This window comes from Enhydra lutris, unplaced genomic scaffold (assembly GCF_002288905.1).
Source record: "Enhydra lutris kenyoni isolate GAN:26980312 unplaced genomic scaffold, ASM228890v2 scaffoldscaffold68, whole genome shotgun sequence".
Lineage (NCBI taxonomy): Eukaryota > Metazoa > Chordata > Mammalia > Carnivora > Mustelidae > Enhydra > Enhydra lutris.
The window spans coordinates 138,469-160,832 of NW_019154152.1; the positions used below are offsets into that span (position 1 = coordinate 138,469).

Genomic DNA, 22,364 nt, shown 5'->3' on the forward strand with positions numbered 1-22,364 from the left:
ACACACACTCATTTCCAAAATACATAAACAAATCCTACTGATCACCAAGTAAATCAGTATAAAGATCCCACCCAATAATATCTGGGTAGCCAATTAACATATGAAAAGATCCTCAACCTGATGAGTCATCAGTGAAATGCGAGTATTAAAAGCAGTATGATACACTGTTGCACAGCTAGCAGAAGGATTTAAAAGAGACCCTACCAAGTGTTCACAAGGATGTGGAGCAACTGGAACTCTCAAAAGCTGATGGTGGGTAAAAATTGATATAAGTGCTTGGAAAACTGAGAGCTATCTACTGGGACTCCACATATGCATGCAAACCCTATGACCCAGCGATCCACTCTAAGATATACACCCAACAAAAGACACCCAGAGTGCCAGCAGCACTACTTAAAATAGCTGGGAAGGGGTTCAGGACAAGCCCTCCCAGAATGTGCCACTTTGGCATTTGTCTTATTTTGAGCTGAAAGCACTTGAGATCCTGTGGCCTTAAGAAAAACTTCTGCCCCGGGGCACCTGGGTGGCTCAGGGGGTTAAAGCCTCTGCCTTCGGCTCAGGTCATGATCTCAGGGTTCTGGGATCGAGCCCCACATGGGGCTCTCTGCTCAGCAGGGAGCCTGCTTCCCTTCCTCTCTCTCTGCCTGCCTCTCTGCCTACTTGTGATCTCTATCTGTCAAATAAATAAATAAAATCTTAAAAAAAAAAAAAAAAGAAAAACTTCTGCCCCTCCTTTAAGTACACAGAAGAATCTAAATTGAGGGTCTTTCCCCGAATAAAGGTTATTAGCAGAGACAAAAATTTTTTAAGGTTATTACATAATCTCTATACCCAACGTGGGGCCTGAACCTACAACCCTGAGATCCAGGGTCACATGCTCTACCAGCCAGGCACCCCAGCAGAGATCAATTCTATCTGAGTGAACCACCTGTATAGCAGGGCAAACATCTAATGACCAAACATCTGTTCTTCTAACCAACCTGGGAATTACATTCCTTTCCTCTGAAGTCCCAGACCTCTGCCCCCTTTTTGTCCTTAGCTGAGAATGACATATATATCTTATTTTCCCAGACTGTCTTTGGAATTTTCACGTTTATGTGGATTGCCTATAAGGATGCCTATTAAATCTCATTTTCTCCTGTTAACCTGTCTTATATCAGTTTGATTCTTAGTCCAGCTACAGGACCTTTAAGGGGATAGAAATTCTTGCTTCCTGAAAGCCAGAAAGCATTTTTTTCAAAAATTGGGATAGAGACAACTAACTAAATAAATCTAATAAAGAGAGTAATGTTTCTGTAAATATAAAAACAGAGATTTGGTATTTATTAATGTGTATCTATTAGTGTGGAAACCATCAGGTTTCAAACCAGCATATTATAACATAGTTTATAATTAATTTTATAAATATTTACATTAATAATTTTTTATTTTGTTAATATTTATGTTACATATATTTCTACATAATTTATAATATAACATATTTTTTGTAGACTAGAATGCATACACATTTCAATACAATGGGAAAATGGGAAAAGATCTGTAAAGATATACATCAAAAGTTAACATAATTAACATAGTTACTGCTTGTATTTAGGAGTGATTTTTCTTTTTTCTCTTATACTTCTATTTTTAATTCTTCTGATATTAATATATACTACTTAAGTGATCAAAAAAGTTTAAAAGTATATATTATATGATTCCATTTATATATATAAAGTTCATAAATAAGCAAAGGCAGAAGAAAAATTAAATTTCCTTACTACCTAAGCCCATTGACAAATCCTTAAAAGGCAGAGTGACATTCTTCTAGGGCTCAACTGACTCGATGTTAATACTTTGCTAAGGGTGAAAGGCAATCCTAGCCTACCCTCTATCCCTCCCACCCCCCAGCATCTTGTAAGTCTACTTTAACGTATAAAAATTCCTTTGGAAATTTCCTTTATCTCTAAAGCCCCCAGCATATATGGCACCAATATACATCTGAAGGGTCTCATGACTAAGGTTTTATTAGACGATAATACATGACCTTTTCCTAACAACAGCTAGCCCCCTCAAGGTCCTGGAAACCTTGCTTTCAAAATTCCTTAGAGACTTACACTACCCCAACCCCTCCCAACCTGGAAGTATACAATGGGCCACTCCTCATAACCCCAGTGCAGCTCTTTCTGCCCACAGGTCCTATCCCCATGCTTTATAATAAAATCACCTTTTTGCACCAAAGATGTCTCAAGAATTCTTTCTTGGCCTTCTGCTTTCAACCATAACATCTTTCCTACATCAGTCAGGGGAGACATCATCCTTGGGGATACAGTCAATAATGAGAATGGTACCTAAGTGAGGTTTCTGGAATGCTGGTAAAGTTCTATTTCTTGAAATGGGTATTAGTTATGTGGAATGTTTAGTTTGTGAAAATTCATGAAGTTGTGTACTTTTTTGTATGTGTAATTTAATTGAAATTTTACCAAAACCCAAAAACAAACAAACAAAAAAACCAAACACTGTGTTTTTGTTTCCCTAGTAAAATATTCTGCCAAATGTTTTGCTTCTTCTCATATATGGCCTTTAAATCTATTTCCCCCCTCTGTGAATCAGTTGCCCACAATCAGGAAAAAAAAAAATCTCATGCTTAGTATAGAATTATTCATTTATTCTGAGCCCAGATTATACTACCAACATTAAAAAAAATAACTCTTACACAAGTATGGTTTCTTATCATTTTCTTCTTCCCCTCATGATTAAAATATATGTATTTTTTAAAATTACCTAGAAGACAGTTCTTTTAGTTCAGTTAAAGAAAATCTTATGACACAGAAATCTCATGAATATAACTTCCATAAAATGTCAAAAGTTTCAGGGTACCTGGGTGGCTCAGTTGGTTAAGCATCTGCCTTAGACTCAGGTCTTGATCACAGGGTACCTGCTTCTCCCTCTCCCTCTGCCTCTGCCCCTTCCACCACCCATCATGTTCTCTCAAATAATTAAAATATTTTTTAAATTTAAAATATATATATATAAAATGAATAAATAAAAATTAAAAATAACAAAATGCCAAAAGTTTCATTACAGTATCCCTGAAACTAACATTATGTGTCAACTATACTTCAGTTTAAAAAAAGTTTCATTACAGACATTAGTGATATTTACTATATTTACCTGATAATAAGGTTTATACCATTGCTTTAAGTCCCAATCCCAAAGAATCATCTGGAAAACAAAACAAAACACTTAGTTACAAACCAGAAATAAACAAATATATGTCAAGATGAAATAGAACATCTTCAATTACAGGTACCTAAAAGACAGCTTACAGTTTGGGAGAGCAACTGGAAATGTGAGAATTATAGAAAGAATATTCCATGAATTATATACTCTGTGATTGGGGAATCAAGAAAATTGTCAGAATAAAGCCACTATAATAAGGTATATTAACCTTCAAAATATCCATTACCACAAAAAGGAAAATACAAATCAAAATAACACCCAGTTACTAAAAATACAAGAAAAATTACAAATCATCAGACATTCTCCCTCCTCCCACCATCTTCAAAGGATCATCACTCATCATTCTAAATCATGTCAGTAGGTGGTGCTATTTCCTTACTAATAAGGTAGTTCTTGCAAAAGCAATTTAAAAAGCTTGTCTTTGGCACCTGGGTAGCTCAGTGGGTTAACCTTCTGCCTTCGGCTCAGGTCATGATCAAGCGGTCCTGGGATCGAGTCCCGAATCGGGCTCTCTGCTCAGCGGAGAGCCTGCCTCCCCCTCTCTCTCTGCCTGCCTCTCTGCCTACGTGTGATCTCTCTGTCAAATAAATGAATAAAATCTTTAAAAAAAAAAAAAAAAAAAGCTTGTCCTTGAAGTTAGATTAAGTATAAAGTAACAGATTATAAACAGCAACACTCAACCCTTTTGATATGCAGATAATTAGTGACCATTTTCCTGTTTGTCTCCTTTACAGGCTATCCATGATAACTTCTTAGTTTCAGACTAGTATTTTCCTGTCCTTTTTCTTCCCGGCAAGCTTTCTGGCCACTTCTCCTTCCAACAGTCACTATGCTCAAGGAGAAAACATTAGCTTTAATTTAGCAATCTCTAACTGCTATCTATAATTAATCATAAATTTCTCTTTAATAAAAAGGTCTCCTTTTGCCAAAATAAATTGATAATAATTGCAATTTTCGACATAGCTTCCTAGTCTCTAATTTAAACCTAATTTGTAATACAATCACCTGATTTCTATATACTGAACTATTACTTTTTTTCCAAATAAATTCTTCCCCCAACGGGGGGCTCCATCTCACAACCACTAGATCAGGAGTCACATGTTCTTATGGACTGAGCCACCAGGCGCACCTGAATAGTGAACTCTCTGTTGTTTATCCTTGGTCTTCTGTCTCCTGTCTGCAAAAGATCTTAAAGGGTTATCCGCTCTATCACTGGTCCAATATTTTATCAGGAGTTGGCATATTTTTTTTTTCTATAGAGGGACAGATAGTAAATATTTCAGGCTATGGAAGCCACCTAAGGTCACTGCGACATCATCTTTTTGTTTTACAATGCTTAAAATGCAAAACCATTCCTAGCTGGAAAGCCCTACAAAAAAAGGCTGCTGGCTGGATTTCATCAGTGGGCTATCGTTTGCTGACCCCTATTTTAGAGGACATACCCACCCTTAATCACTCAAAAGATTGTCAGTTGTCATTATCACCATCTCCCTGTCAATATCCTTGCAAAAGGTCGTCTCTTGCTAGTGAAAAAAAAAACTATTTCTCCCCTAAAGAATATCCCAACATACTGTAACTACATCTAAAACCCATGGACCAGTACCCACAGAATGGACATGGTATAACTACATGCAAAGTAGTTCATGAATATTAGTAGACTCATTAAACTTACGCAGTATTTTATATGGCCCTAAATGTAATCCTGACATAATTATTTCAGGTTGTGATGTGATCAGCATACATTCTAGATTCTAGAAACATTAATTAATACAGTTTAAGATGTTAATTACTTTCTCAGAACACTCATGTTAAAAGTAATGTAACTTGGGGCACCTGGCTGGCTCAGCTGGTTAATAAGCAGCAGACTCCTGATTTCAGCTCAGGTCATGATCTCGGGATCCTGGGATTGAGCCCTGCACGGGACTCCAAACTCAACCCAGACTCTGCTTCTCCCTCTCTCTCTACCCCCACATTCTCTCTCCCTCTCTAAGATAAATAAAAATTTTTTTAAGAGTAACATACTTAAATCCCTAAGTTTCTTTTATACTTGGTATTTCTATGTTCCACTTTGTCCACTCTCACACAGTTGGTATTTTTAAAGTATTTATTTATTTGAGAGAGAGAGAGAGTGTGTGCGAGAACACACACACACACACACACACACACACACACACGCAAGGACGCAAGGCAGGGGGTGGGGGGGAGCAGGGTGAGAGGGAGAAACAGACTCCCCGCTGAGCAGGGAGTCCTACATGGGGCTTGATCCCAGGACTGACCTGAGCTGAAAGCAGACACTTAACTGAGCCAACCCAGGCGTCCCTACAATTGGTATTTTAGACCCAACTGCAATACTTCACTTCTGTCCTTAATTTTTCTTTTGAGATTGAGGATGTCACTAGCACAGTGACCATTCCTTTCATCATTTGTAAACCTGAGGTTTTGTTTTTTTTTTTTTTTAAGATTTTATTCATTCATTTTGACAGAGAGAGATCACAAGCAGCAGCAGGCAGAGAAAGAGGGGGAAGCAGGCTCCCTGCCAAGCAGAGAGCCCAATGTGGGGCTCGATCCCAGGACCATGAAATCATGACCTGAGCCGAAGGCAGAGGCTTAACCCACTGAGCCACCCAGGTGCCCCAAACCTGAGGTTTTCTTAAGTCACCAATAAAAGCACAGAACAGACAGGTATGAAGTCAGAGCCACATGATCAGTCACCAAACATTACCTAGGAGAGAGGCATCAATTCACTAATTTGCATTCTAAATCTGTAAACTTGCCTAACGACCGTCCTCCAATCCATACTTCCACATGTCTTCTACAAAGTATGCCATTAAACAGTGACAAATGGGGATCTCAGGGTCCTGGGATCGAGCCCCACATCAGGCTCTCTGCTCAGCGGGGAGCCTGCTTCCTCCTCTCTCTCTGCCTGCGTCTCTGACTACTTGTGATCTGTCTCTGTCAAGTAAATAAATAAAATCTTTAAAAAAACAAAACAAAACAAAACAAAAAAAAACAGTGACAAATGCCTATTCCTCACTTTCCCAATTCATGGGTCTACGTAGAAGCTGATGTTTTGCTAAATCAAGCATATTTTCATTAGGACAGTTTCTTAACACGGAGTCTTCCTTGCTCCCCATTTCATTCAACTATAATTAAATACTATCTTCTTAAATGCTTGTAGTCTACTGCCAGAACCATACCTGTATTCATATTATGCATTCTTAAGTTAGTGCTATCACTCCCAAGCAGGTGAAAACTGGTTCTTAGGACACACACAGACACACACAAAAAATCTTAAAAATAATAAAATGATTGTAGGTCTCCAAACACCACAGTACAGAAGCAGAGAGACTGTCAATCTACAGTACTGAGGTTGGAGTACTGTAGTACTGGAGTACTTCCTCCTCCTTCATGGAGGAGGAAGAATGATTCGAGGGGGAAAAAGGTCTAAAACGGCTCATTGGGAGGGGAATGAAAATGAAAACAGGTTGAGAAATAGGGACATAAAGTCATCCGGCTTCTTGCTGAGAGAAACACCATTAGCTTATGGTCTGAGCGCACCATGCTGAAGGTTTGCCTGCTTAGAAGCTGCAGCAACATGAGAGGTCATGGACGCCCTACTCCAACTGCTCTTGGAGGCCTTTGTCTGAAGTCCCCTGCAGGTTAGCCACTGAAAAAACATACAGTGAAAGTCACAAACTGCTGGCAGACTGTATTCTGTTTAATCTGAACACCGAGCGATTAGTGATTTTGAGCAAACACAATTTTTGCCTGGGTCCACAAGGAATTCTGCAGGTACGAATGTATGAAAAGCAGTGTGACTCCAAGTGTGCACCACGGTAAGATAAAGAAAGAAATGGACAGTACAGGCTTAGGGATTTTTATAGCAATTTAACATTGGCCGAAACGTTGTTAGTACATTTTATAAAAGCATCAATCCACAACAGATCAGAAGAAAAGCCTTCCCAAAACTTGGACTTTGCTATACCGTTTAACCTAGATGCACACAGCAGCACTGTATGGGGTAACAAGCAAACTCAGTGAAACCCCACTGTCCGTAACAAGATGGGGACACTGGTGTATTCACACCATGGAATACAACGGTGAAAATAAATGAAGTACCGTTACATACTCCATAAATTAATCCCAGAAACAGAGGACTGAATAAGAAAAGTCATAGAAGAATACACACAGTATAATTTGATAGCTGTAAAATATTTACTTTTCAGGAAAGTAAAATATACTTTTAAAATAATTACTTTTCAGGAATATAAATAAGATACATTTATATCATATATATATATACATATATATATATAAAAAACATATATTAAAATAATTACTTTCCAGGAATATAAATATATAGGAAACTCTAAGAAATTCAGGATGGTGATTGTTTATAAGGGATAAGAGAAGGAAACTGGAGCCAGGCGTGGCATATAAGGAGCTTCAAAGTTACCGGTAATGTTCAAAATCAATGGTAATGGAGAGTAGCTGGTGTTTGTTATCCTTCGTCTATACTTTATGCATATTTTGTAAGTATTTATGTAGCTTTAATTAAAAACTAAGAATTTAGGAAGTTAAAGAAGTGAAGACAGTGACTAGTGAAAACTCTTGAGAAATTGTGCTGTAAGTGGCAAAAATGAAATGGGGTAATGGTTGGAAAAGAATGTGGGGATAATACTTTTGTCGTTGTCGACATGGTTAACAAAAGCTCTAAGTTCTAGAGCTTGTCTATACCTGATAGGAACAATCCAGGACAGTAGCAGAACTAATAATACAGGATAGATTGAGAGATACTCAAAATAACAAAATCCTTAAGAAAGATACTGCTCAATGGCTCTATAATAGGATTTAGATAAAATTTAAACTAGGAAACAGTAATGGAGTATTAGCCATTATTTATCAGATTATGATCTATAAATCATTTGTTCATCAGTGGTCTGGAATATTTAGAGGGAAAAAGGAATCTATATACTTTACATATATTTCACAATTATGAAATATTAGATTAATTCTGATTTCCACAGAGATCTCATCATCCTCATCGTAATAGCTATTATTTTCTTAAAAGCTGGGCAGGTGCCCTAAGGCCTGTGTTATTCTTTACAAATTATCTTGACTGAAGTATTTTTACGTCACTGGAATATTATTGTTTGCATCTATTAAAGTTTGCATTCTTTTCATTGTGTTGCACTATATCTCCAATCAAAAAAAGAAATGGCTCAAAGTTGGTTTCCTAAAGCTTTTAAGGTGTTGATAAAAATAGAAACATAAATAACTCAGAATTAATGCTCAGCCTAGATCAAGAACAAGACTCCAGGGGCGCCTGGGTGGCTCAGGTCATGATCTCCAGGTTCTGGAATGGAGCCCCAAGTTGGGCTCCCAGCTCAGCAGGGGGTCTGCTTCTCTCTCCCCCTCTCTGCCTCTCCTCCTGCTTGTGCTCTCTCAAATGAATAAATAAAATCTTTAAAAAAAAAAAAAAGACTCTAATGTAAATGGAATACAAATCTAATGCAAATACCACACAAACCCAAAAAATGAACATATTACTAGGACATACAAGAGTAACTATCTAAAAGCTAATTTTTTTTAGACTTGTATTCATTTATCCTATATTCCTCTGTTTTCCACTTTGAAACTTTATCGAATAATGATAATAGGAAGCCATGGAAACTTTTAGGTCATATTTCAACAAAACCTAAAAATCGTTTTGGAAAACCAACAGAATCTTTCTAGAACAAGAGCATAATGCTTTCTTATATGAATCTGAAGATTTTGTTCTTTTTTTTTTTTTTTTAAGATTTTATTTATTTATTTATTTATTTATTTATTTATTTATTTGACAGACAGAGATCACAAGTAGGCAGAGAGGCAGGCAGAGAGAGAGGAAGGGAAGCAGGCTCCCCACTGAGCAGAGAGCCCGATGCGGGACTTGATCCCAGGACCCTGGGATCATGACCTGAGCAGAAGGCAGAGGCTTTAACCTACTGAGCCACGCAGGCGCCCAAGATTTTCATTCTTAAAACAGAAGAGATACCATCCAGATTCTCTGCTCCTCACTGCAAATGCGCATTAAAAAAAAAAAAAAAAAAAAAGGATATACTACTGCTGAGGGGCTTGTAAAACCAGCCACGCAGATGATAAACATTATGCTGGAAGAAATAACAGATCAAATAATTTCCAACGACACCTTGGGGTATCCCAGAACCGAAAAGGAATAGGATGTAAGAGTAATTACCGTCACGCTTGCATACAGTAGCTATGTCACTTAACTGCTGGATGAATGTGCTCATGGGCTAAGTCTGAATCAACTCTGGTTATGTGCAATACTTCGGAGGGAGGGTGGCAGACAAGTTCCTACGTATCTATCATTGAAAATCCATACTACAAAAGAGGATCCCCCCCACCATTTAATGATTATTTTGTGAACTCTGACAGAAACTGAGAAACGTGTATTAGAAGTTCTGACAGAATCAGTTATCTGTACAGCAAGAAGTCCTGCTAACAAGGAGACTATCTCCTAACTGCAGATTTATACACTACTTTATTCACAGAAGACAGCTGGTGGTTGAAACACATATGCTGGTCATAATTCAGCGTTTAAGAAATAGCATATATGTAACTGCACGCAATTTTTGGCCAGAGTATACATCCTTTCCATGTACTGTGGGAAATAGGGCAAATAAAATGTATTTGTTTTTGAGACAGACAGAGGAGGGACAGAGGGAGAGGGAGAGAGGGACTCTCCAGCAGACTCTTGGCTAAGCGCAGAGCCTGATGTGGGGCTCAGTCCCATGACCCTGAGACCATGTCCCACAGCCAAAATCAAGAGTCGGGTGCTTAACCAAGACACCCAGGCACCCATATTTCTCAAGTTTTTAAATATGATAATGGTCATTAGCTTAACAACTGACACAGCTCTGAAAATAATCTTCATTGAGAAATCTCTTTACAGCTGCAGGGGCCACACTGAATCTGAGTATTCAGAACCAAGAGCAAAAAACACTCGCTGCCTTTTATCACCCAATTACGATTTTGCTTGGATTTTTCTAATTTAACAGAAACACAGAACAGAATTGAATTTGGTTGGATACAGAATGAATCTACAACACATAACCTATTCACTCATCAGTGAGCTACAACAGAGATACCCTTAATGTTGCAAACAATGTTCAGTGATATAAAAATACTGTGACTTTTTAGTTTTTAAAAATTATAATGAATCATTTTTATACATTTGTCTAAAATTGGCAGTTGCCTACCATGCATACTGAATATATAGTATATGGTGCATGGATATTAAAAAGTTTAAGAAAAACTGGCAGAAACATTCATTCCTCCCATATAATAATACACAGCTCTTTTAAAATCTTACTTCCAAGGAAACAGTTTATGTCCTGTATATACATTGTTCCTAAGTCAGCAAAATTTTAGGCATCTAAACTTTAATACCAATACCAAAGTAGAGTCTGTAAATAATTTAAATAGAAAAATAATTTAGCTAAATTTTTAACCACAGTAAAAAAAGAAGTTGTAGTGGGTACAGTATGATTTCAGAATATGGTTCTGCTATATTAGAAGGCACCATTTAATGAAAGTATGAAATTTTAGTAGCTGTTTTAGGAGCTTCCAATATTTATGTTTCCTTTTCAGCTCAAATACAGTATTGGAAATTATTATATATTTTCACACACTGCGGTCATCTGTTCAAAACTAATTTTAAAAACAGCATTCTAAGTAGCATATGAGGTATATACTACTAAAAGAATTTTTTAGGGGATTTGATAAAGTGAACCCAAGACTATGCCTTCATATAAATTCAACTTTGTGGTTTAAAAAGTTGAATCCTGATAAGTTTCTGTTTGAATATGTTTATAAGTCCAACATGCTTCACAGAGCTCTACAAAACCACCAATACCACAGTGAAACATCACCAGTACAACCAGAAGATGTTATCAGGTTCTATTACGTCAATGAGGTTTTATTTCATTGTTCCCTATGTAGCCAAAAAGAAAAACATATATGCGCCTTCAAGTCAAACTCACAGAACTGTTAGCCTTATGTGAAATTTTTAAAAAATGTTTATTACGGTACAGCTGTGAGTTAACTGTTACAATACCCTTTATTCTCAAATTGCTTAATGACAATTTACTTGAACTTTGTATATAAATCCATGCTAATGAAACTGACTGAATTTCAGTATTTCCAACTTTTTCTATTTCTATGCCTTCCAACGTAGGCCCAATAAGGAAACCATTTAACTCTGTAATTGTGTTTACTGACCAGAAACCAGGAACATAAATGGATAGCCAAAGTGTTAAACGAACTGAACCTGTACCTTCTAAACCTGTACCTTCTAAAGGGCAAAGATAGTACTCTTGACCCCTGCATGACAAAGAAGGGCCCCAGACAGCAGAAGAACTGAGAAGCAGAAAAAAGGGGTGTGTGTGTGTGTGTGTGTGTGTGTGTGTGTGTGTACAGGAAAGGTGGTGGGAGGACTCATATTACTTGGATACCGCTCCGACTAATCCAAACAATATGATTATGGTAACTTAGACAGTATGTTATGTACCAGCACCATATTAGACACTTAATACATATTGTCTCCTTTAATCTTTACTAGAATTCTCTGTGGTAAGCCTTATTTCCCCATTTTACAGATGACACAACAGAGACTAAGAAAGGTTAAGTAACCAGCCCAAAGTCACATGACTAGTAAGTGGCAGAGACAGAAACTGAATTGGGCTCTAACTCCAAAGCTTTAAGGATTCTTAACCATGATGCCATACCATCTTCTTATTATTTGCTGAACACTATTATATGCCAGCATATAATAGTGTTTAACAGAATGTTAAACACTATTATATGTGTGTGCCAGGCACTTGGCAGCCATGTAAAATCACAACTTTGCCAGTCACCCCATTTTCTCGATGGAGAAGTTGAGGCTCGGTGATTATACTAATAATTCTGTATTTGCCTCCCAGAGTCCTTTTGCCCTTCCCTCGATCCCAGGGAAGCTGATCCCTATTCTCTAACACTAAGCTCCCATGCAGCTGATTTCTGCTTACCCTGGGACCCACCAACAGGAAACTAGAATCTGAGAGGAAAGAGAAATCAAGGTTATTTCTTTTCTGTTGCCTGCGTACACACCATTGTCCCCTGTAATGGCTGTGTACCTCCCCTCCCCTCTGCCCCGCCCCCATGACTACAGCTCTTACCAGATGGCCTTCCCTTCACAACTGAAGCTGTGACTTTGAAAACACCATTTCCACCCCTATCCTTGCAGCTCCAGGAGAGGTAACAGCTTTTCATGGTTGCTCGTCTCACCATCTCTCACCCACTCTCTTAGCTCTGCCCATTCTCTCAAAGTCAATTCATCATTGAAATCTTTTTAACTGAACCAGCTTAAAATGAATTCTATTTCTACACCCCTAAATAGTACAGGGATGTTGTAACTAAGTTCACATGTCAGCTAGTAAATCACAGAGCTAGAATCTGAACTCAAATTTTACCTCCCTCCAATTTTATTCCCTTTCCAGTATGCTAAAAGGATAATTATTCATGCTTTTTATGAGATCTTTTCCAAAGACATTGCTTTTAATTATCAAGTCACCCTGTAAAATCGGATCCCACCTTCCCTGCATTTCATGCAGTTACTACAGATGGACTTTCTGAGCTCTAGTCAGTGGCCAGTTTTTCCACAAACATACTAGATCCAATCCCAGGTTGCCTACTTGAAGATATTTATAAAAGCTACTCTCTCCCTCTCTCTTACAACATCATTTTCTCTCTCTACAAAATCATTCTTACTAGATTATAAACATGCTGTCATTTCTCACATCTCACCTACACATACCTTCTTGGGATCACACTTACACTCAGCCACTGTCCCATTTCTCTGCTGCCCTTTGGAGCAAAATTCCTCAAAAGAGTGATGTTTGCCTCTTGTTTCCAATTCCTCCCCTATGATTCTCTCGTAAGAGGACGCTGATTTAGCTACACTGGTTTATTTACTGGTCCTTGAACATGCCAGGCAAATACCAATAAAATTCACTCCCCTTTCTTTTTCTTTATAAATTCAAAAGGAAATAAATTACATAATACTGTAGTATAAGGTGTGATTTTTCTGAAGCTGGACTAATAATTCAGATTTTATAAGGGAGCACCTGAAATACAAGTTTCATTTTTTTTTTTTTTTTCCTGTCAAGAGTACAAAAACCAGTGACAAACACATTTAAAGGGACAGGAATAAACACAGGTTGAGTGAGTATAATACAAAAGTATAGAAGTCATACATTATTTGAAATACACAGAGCTTTAACCCGTGGAAGTACCAATTACTTAAATCTCCACATCCTACTGATAAACTAATAAGAACTTAAAATTTTGTTCATTAGCTCTTAGGAGACTATTTTGTTTTTATCATTTGATGTTCTAAAACTGAGTAAAACACCTTTTTTAAAATCTTACAATTTTTCATAATCATTTAAAAGTTATAAAACAGTTCCACATACCATGGCCTAATTAGTGTGTTGAGGGACTAGAAGCAAAGAGAGCCATTTTTTAAGTATAATACGTAATAGCTTCTATTTTACCAATGTTCTTAATCTTAATCTTAATCTTAATCTCTACAGGTTTTCAAAGTTTTACCTACCTGCTCTTCCTCTAGATCTCATAGGTCTTTCTGGATATACATCTTGGTGCATGCCTCAACAACTTTCTCTAGCTTATGACTGACAAAATTTTATCTCCATCTCTGACAAAGACTCCACATTCTCACCATTCTGGGGATAATATGCCAAAAATAACTGGAATTGAAATTGTGAACCTTTAAAGAAAATAATTTCTATTTCCCACCCCCCGCCATCGTGAATAAATAAAATGTCTTCCTTTTAAGTTACAATGTGGTCTTTAGTATAATTTAAGAAAATACGAGGATTAAATTAATAATAGCTAATACTGTTTAAAACCTTACTAAAACACTTGAAGAATACGCATAAGGCACATCTTAACAAATATTCTAGAATTCTAAGGGTGGCTTATGAACAAGACCAAAAGAGAAAAAATGGCTCCTCACTTTGATAAAAATATGCTACAAACTTGACTCTGGGTCTGGAAAGAAAATCAGATCACAAGGGCCTTCAGGGAGGGGGAGAGGATGTGAGATCAACCTAAGATGGTGGTCTTACAACCAAACCTAAAGACACTCTCATCTCTACATACAACAGGTAGGCTGATGGGCTACAGCCCAAGCTCTCAGACACTGTACTATACGGCTTCCCACCTACTTACCACTGAAACAGGAGTCTCGGTTGCTTTTTTCCTCGCCATCAACTCTATAGGTCTCACACAACGAAAAGATCCACAATCACAGTCGTTCAAGTGAAACAAAGGAACTAGCTGGTCCTATAGACAGGCACGCCCTGTGACTAACAAAGCAAATACAACATGTATTTCTTCTCTGGCTGCCCTTTAAAATTTATCTGCGGACAGATAAATTATAGTTCAAACTTGAGGATGGTGAGCCAACCAAGACACAAGCAGTACTGGTGAAATGGTTACATGTACGTATTGAGGAAAAACTAAAAAATAATACATGCAAAATCTGCTAGAAGTCCCTTTGTTCAGGAATTCTGCTCTTTGGCTCTTTTGTATCTCTGTCTCATCTAATGTGTTTACAGAGAGACACAGTCTTTGCATTCCCGAATAATACGACAGAGAGTCCTCATGATGTTTCACCACCGGCAGAGACTGCAAGAGTATCTCATAATCCGTGTGTCATTTCTGCCTCAGGAGGAACACTGACAAAGACTGGTACACTCTTTCAGGGGGAAAAAAAGAGGATAAAGCCAAAAATTCCTTTCAGGGGCCCAACTCTAGGCTTTGTTACCTCTCTACCCAACTCTAGGCTTTGTTGCCTCTCTACCCATCCTACCCTGCCTTTGATCATTAGAACTATCAATGCCAGTTATGGGCTCAGGACCACAGTGGCTGTTGAAGTTTCCCCTTTTCAAAAATGGGTTCTGTCCGATCCATTTTTGGGCAGAGGGTGGGAAGCCCCGTAGGTAATACCTAAACACTGTTTGGGACATGCATTTGAAAGAGAACAAATGGGTCAGAACAAACTGCAACTAAAACAAGTAAAACCTTGTTAAAAGATGAGAGATATCATATGCAAACCATGTGGTCTGGCAAACCATCTGCAACAAAAGAGAATGAAAATATGTCCATGAGGGTAGGTGCTCTGTTGGGAGCTTTATATACATTATTACATTCAACCTTTATATTCATCCTGTGAGATCAGTATTTTTCTTATTGTATAAGGAAACTCAGATTAAATAACTTGTTTAATGAATTACTCATTTTAAAAATCCCTGTCCTTCCTCATTATCAGTCTAATTCAATGTAAGATATTTCTGATTTTCTGTCATCAGTACATTTTTACATTTTTATTACATCAAGCCTGGATCTCTCATAACAAACTCCAATCAATTTTCCTGACAATTATATCTAATTTATCAAAACCATTTGTATCATGTTACTATCCTTTACAAATACTGAGAGTATATTTCAGCTGAAGGGAATTTAGAAGTCAACAATTTCAATATTCTCATTTTACAGATAATGAGAACAAAGACCAGAGTAACTAAGTTATTTTCCTTGTCTTTCTTACATTTGTGCCTAACCTTACTCAACTAAAAAAAAACTACCTATAGGAAGACATTCAATTTTTAAAAAAAGGGGGGGTGTACTATTTGGTTTTAAGCGAGACAGGCCTTCCGAAAACAAAACGCAAGCATCTCTCTCTGATTACCTTTTATAATACTACCAACTCATCTGTCCAACTATACTCAGATGTGATTATCTCCCCAAACGGGCGGAGGTGGGGGGAGGTAGATCTGTAAACAAAAATCCGCTTAACCACTTTCTACATCTGACTTAAACCTTATTTTCCTTGGTTTTATTCTCTACTTCCTATTTCTTAATCTCAGTTGATGTATCCGGCCTCTTCAAATAGAAGACATACTTAAAGGCCACGGTGAAAGTATTCTCTAAACAATAAAGCGTTTTGGAAACAGCAACTGCAAGCTAATTTTGAAACTAATAATCAGAAATAGATTATTCAGTATGAACAAACACACTGCCAGCATGGTAAAGATTCAGGACCAGAAGTAAGTACTCTGATTCTGCCAAACAGCTACATCTCCAAAGCATGAAAGACATTTCACACAAAAATGACTATATTGGAAAGCAGCACAGGTATATTTAAGAATATTTTCTTGGGGCGCCTGGGTGGCTCAGTGGGTTAAAGCCTCTGCCTTTAGCTCAGGTCATGATCTCAGGGTTCTGGGATCGAGCCCGGCATCGGACTCTCTGCTCAGTGGGGAGCCTGCTTCCTCCTCTCTCTCTCTCTCTCTCTCTGCCTACTTGTGATCTCTGTCTGTCAAACAAATAAATAAAATCTTAAAAAAAAAAAAGAATATTTTCTTGTCACTTGGGTGAAATTAAACAACTTCACACAGCTAAAATTTTAAATAATAACTACTGTTATTATTGTTAATAATTTTAACAGATACATTTACTAGGCCCTTATCTGCCTTTATATTACAATTGAATGTTAAATTTAGGAGATAAAGATATTAAAGAAAGTTGTCATAAAAGCATCAAAGTGGATTATAATTAACCAAGAAAGAAATTCTAAAATCAATGTATAGTAACAAAAATATTCTTTTGCATTTAAAATGAAAATTTGCCATTTTTATTTGGGACTTTATTGGCAGAAAGAAAGTGTTCAAGTTGCCAGCAGTCTCTGTTTGACAGTGGTAGGCATTAGTTGAGTAAATAAGTTTTGTCATGGTAACAGAGCTTAAAATTAAGCAAACAAAGATACTAGCCCCACAGTGACTGGATTTGAAAATGAAAATAGAACCTCTAGTCTATAAAAAAAGGATCAGATCCCCAAGGATCCTCACAGTATATCCTAAAACTGTGGAAAAAAAGTGTACTAAAAACTTTATGCTTTTCATGAGCAAAATGACTTTTTAAAATAAATTTTAAATACAAAAATAAATTTGATACTACAGTTTAAGAAAAACATCACCATGTTGGCGACCATTAAACACTAATGTTCCATGTATACAGTAAAAAAATCTGAGAATTACTTAACATGAATTAAGTTTTATTATAATGAGATATGGATCAGATAAAGAAGTTGACAGATCAGGGGCACCTGGGTGGCTCAGTAGGTTAAGCCTCTGCCTTCAGCTCAGGCCATGATCTCAGGGTCCTGGGATAGAGCCCGGCATTGGGCTCTCTGCTCAGTGGGGAGCCTGCTTCCCCTTCTCTCTCTGCCTGCTGCTCTGCTTACTTGTGATCTCTCTCTCTGTCAAATAAATAAATAAAATCCTTAAAAAAAAAAAAAGTTGACAGATCAAAAATCAAGCCTCAAGTAACTTCTAGAGATCCTACACAAACTGAGAGCAACTGCTGACTGTTCAGTGTGGAATAAATTTATTTTCCCAAAATTGAACTTTCTGATATTGCTGCACAAGTAACAGTTACCATTAGCAGCTACAACTGGCATAAAAAGGAAACCAGATAGTTCTATTAACACCTGTCAGTCATCAATATATTAGAATTTTTAAAATACTTCTATTTTTAACTTGATAGTCTCCCCTCTCCTCAAATTAACAGCTGCTCATTCATTAGGGGACAATAGCACACCGACAAACTGTACTAATTCTTGACGACAAAGCCATTAAAAAATAAACTGACCTAGTCTTTTTGGTATGCTGATGGTTAATAAGGACAGCTAAATAAACCATTAGGCTGGCAACAGGTATGTCAGCATCAGCACTGTTTACTAATTCACCAATTATTAATACAAATCAGACGCAAATTATGTACCTTCAGCCTCCAGGAGGACAAGGTCTGACTTGTCCCCAACTGTGATCCCACTATCTAGCAAAGTGAGTACCCAGCACATAACAGTTGCTTACTGAACACTTGCCAAATGAATTAACCTATAAATATCACTTGTCACATTTTATAAATCTAAAATTTTGGTCATGGAATCTATCTATACTACTCCTAATAGCTAAAATTTATTGAGAGCATACTATATGCCATCATGTCACTTAAGACATTATTCTCATTTTGACAGGCTATGGCCGAGAGACACACTAATAACTTGCCCAAGTTTACATGCAAGTTAGTGAGAGAGCCAGAATTCAAACCATGGGCCCTCAAACTACAAAATCCAGAATTTTAATCTCAATATTATACTAGAATATTCACATTTCACTATTATGCTGAGAATCTCTACTATGTCTCTTTCACCCTATAGATAAGACCAGTTTATAAAAATATGAAAATGACAGGGGCGGCCTGGGTGGCTCAGTGGGTTAAGGCCTCTGCCTTCAGCTCAGGTCATGATCCCAGGGTTCTGGGATCGAGCCCCGCATCGGGCTCTCTGCTCAGCGGGGAGCCTGCTTCCTCTTCTCTCTCTCTCTCTCTCTCTCTGAATGCCTCTCTGCCTACTTGTGATCTCTGTCTATCAAATAAATAAATAAAATCTTTTAAAAATATATGAAAATGACAAATTTTCAAATGATAAAGACTTGTAAAACATTATTTGCCTTCCTGGCTTTTATTACTTGGTCTCCTGCTGAAGTTAAGTTCTTAACCATTTAAAACAACATCTGTTTCTATTAGAGAGCAGAACAACTTCTGTTGTTCTACAACTACAATTTAGAATACCAACGACTGCACTACTTTTGTTCCAGATAAAGCATTACAAAAATGCTCATAAAATACTTTATGTGTGAATACACCATCATCTAAAATATATGTTGTCTGGATTGCTCACACTTCATATATGCTGCCATGTACTGTTGTATAAACAATAGTGCCCTTTGGGTTTGATATTCTCCATTTGTCCCTTCATATCCACTCTCCAAATGGCAGTTTTTCCTGGGAGGCTGACCTTCTTGGTCTGCATCAAAAGGTTGTCTGTTATGTGGGTCTTCGTAGAAGACTACAGGAGACGCCAGCAGAGCGGAGAGGAAAGGCCGGGAGGAAAAGGAGGTGCTCCTTCCTACATAGCACAGGCTGGCAGTGGCTGGATTCCTCCACGGAAAGCTACAGCTTCTGTTGGGGACCCTCTCCTGTAGCTCCCACAGCTATCCCTTGTCTCTTTAGGCCTTGGGTGGTAGTTAATAAGGGTTGTTTCCCTTAATGCCCTCACACTTCTCTCTCCATTTTGGTGTACCATTTGTTTCTTGTTGAGAACCTAACTGATACACTACTCAACTAGATTATGTTGCTTGATTATTTAGATACTGTTTCTCATACTTTGTCATCCTCAGCACCCACCATAAACACTTGCACACAAATAAAGGATACTAAAGGGACACCGGACAGGGGCGTCTGGGTGGCTCAGTTGGTTGAGTGTGACAGACTCTTAGTTAGGCATCTGCCTTCAGCTCAGGTCATGATCTTGGGGTCGTGAGAGATTAGCTTCTGTGTCAGACTCCGTGTTCAGCGTGGAGTCTACTTGGGATTTTCTCTCTCTCTCTGTCTTTCCTGCTTGTGCCCCACCCCCACTCTAAAATAAATCACCTTTGAGAAAAATAAAAAGACACTGGACAGAACATAAGAGTATTTTAGTTCTACCTTCAATTCTACCAATGACCAACTCCCACGAAACCTTGGATTCTTAATTGCAAAATAAGGAATTTGGATTAAACTGGATTAAATGGTTATCTGAAGTCTGTTCCAAGAATGATGTAGAGTTATTTTTTCTCTGCTAATAGCTGAAACCTCACCAACAGAGACTTCTTTCTTTTGTGTTTGGATAAGTATGGTATCAGTTAAAAACAAAATAATCATTGTTTAGCTCCATGTTGGCAAACGTCTTATGTAAAGGGCCAGAGATTAAATACGCTAGGCTGTGTAGCCAGGAAACAAAATCAGTACTATATAAGAACAACTATTAACAAGAGAAAAATGTATAGTTTTTATTGACAAAATGCAAGATATAATGTTGAGTATAAATGTTTATAATGCCAGTCTGCGAATAAGAAGAATAGAATTATTTTGGGAGGAAAGTATTTCATTTCATTATGACTCAAAGTTGGTATTCTCTATCATCAAAATCGATGTTCATCTATTAATGCTCACCTATAAATATGATTTTACATAGCTCACCCTTGAAAATGTCTTTTCAATGATATAAGTACTGCCAAATATTGACCCCAGTCCACAAGCATATGATTTTAATTACTTCAAAGGTATTCACAGAATTAGATTCTTCTGCTGGTACGTGCATTTCAGCTTGTCATTCTGTTGTTCCCGTGGAAGGTGACTTGAAAGTTCCTTCACTGGGCAGTTAAATGGATTCTGAAATTTAAAAAATCCTTTACTTGCATGGAGTTCCAAAAACCACTGCTCAAACTGTACTTTGATCCTTGGAACTACATCTGCTGCAAACTGGCGTGGAAATGTAGATCCCACTCCTTGTTTTAACTTTTGACATGTGAAATATATAAGACAGCTTGACATTATTTGTATTCAAACAACATTCCTCCTCATCAAAGTTACTTTCACTGCAGCATCAATTTGGCATTTAAGTATTATTATTCCTTGTAATTTTAGGCTGAATCCATTAAGAAATATTACCGAGTCTGCCACATAAACTAATGTCCAAAGTCATTCAGCGTTTAACAATGGCTGAGGGTGGTTCTCTCATTCAGAAAAATTTCAGTCTCAACCCGGAGCTCATATAGACAATAAACAATAGTGGATATATTACAGTGATTGTCTTTCCAAGACTGGGCCACATCCTGATTTGTGAGAGAGTAAAGGGGAGGCCAGGGGTGCATCGTCAAATGTGCCTAGAAAGTTGAATTCTAAAGAGACTGTCATTATAAAATGACATTAATAAAAATAATAATTAAGGATGAGGATATTTATAACTAGCAAGCTTAACAGGAAGGCTGTCAATTACAAAAATCAATATATATAAAGTGGATAAATGGGAGGTGTGGCCGCTCACTTTCCAAAATACAGTTCATTCTTCCAGAGGACTAACTGCGGAGTTCTTTTAAGTAATGTCATCTATAAAATCATTGTAATACTCATACTCAGCTTATTCAGATCAAATGAAGGCCCTAGGTATCACTGTAAAAACTAATCTCAGTAAATGTTAACATTATTTACTACTACTTTTTGCTGTTAATAATAAGTTCTCTTGACTTAAAAGTTTACAAAAAGTTAAGGAGTAATGAACATTAAAACTAAAGTGTTAAAGAAACTAGCCCGTAAAATTATATTATCAAATTAAATTATCCAATTATCAAGGGAAAAAATTAAATTAAATTTCCATAAATATCCACACAAGTCAGAAAGGAACAACTAATTCATGAAAAGTGAACTATCCCTCTGTGCCCAAAATGCTTTCTAAAGTCTTTGCCTACCTACTGAGCCAAGTTCATTCTCACAACCCATTATTACTTTGCCTCGGTCTCTGTTTATAAGAGCTGTTGTGGGGGGGGGGGGGGAAGTATATGTATTTAACACAATTTAAACATGAAGTCCCTAAAACACAGGCTTCCAAAATCACTCTATATTCTTCCAAGATAAAAATAAGCCAATAAGATTTTGTTGTGTGATAAAATTTTGGTGTGAAATAAACTATTTTCATAAAAGTTCTTGTTTTCTAACTTCCAAAGGAAGATACCATTTAGTCATCTAACATCAAGTGAAGATTTAGAATTCTCTAGTGCCTAAGTTTTCACAGAAAAGTAATGATTTTAAGGCTTTATGTACCTTTTACTTACTAAAATATATGAACACTTGAGTTGAATGAATATGCAGAAAATGTTATTCGTTACCTTACTAAGGAAAACAATAATGAACATGAGGGAGTTTTTAATTTTGTAGACCATTTCCATATTCATAAACTTATTTTTATTATGCTAAAAGACGTTTGAAGTCAATACAGCAGCCATGACCAGATGGGGAATTCTGGCTCCCTTCTGATCCCCTAAAATGGATACTTTTTAAGTTTTCCATTCTCCTTTCATTTAAATCACCTTGCCTCTATCATTTAAGTAGAGGCATAAAAGTAACAATTCTGACTG

General features: G+C 37.2%; 1 protein-coding gene across 1 annotated transcript in view; it reads right to left on the reverse strand.

The window, feature by feature from the left end:
- The window catches only part of LOC111159494 (phosphodiesterase 3B), a 177,871-nt gene that overhangs the window by 62,525 nt on the left and 92,982 nt on the right, over window positions 1-22,364 (reverse strand). Inside the window, exon 2 of the mRNA XM_022522011.1 lies at window positions 3,154-3,204. Within this exon, the coding sequence (XP_022377719.1) occupies window positions 3,154-3,204 (51 nt within the window). The remainder of the gene's footprint in view (window positions 1-3,153; window positions 3,205-22,364) is intronic.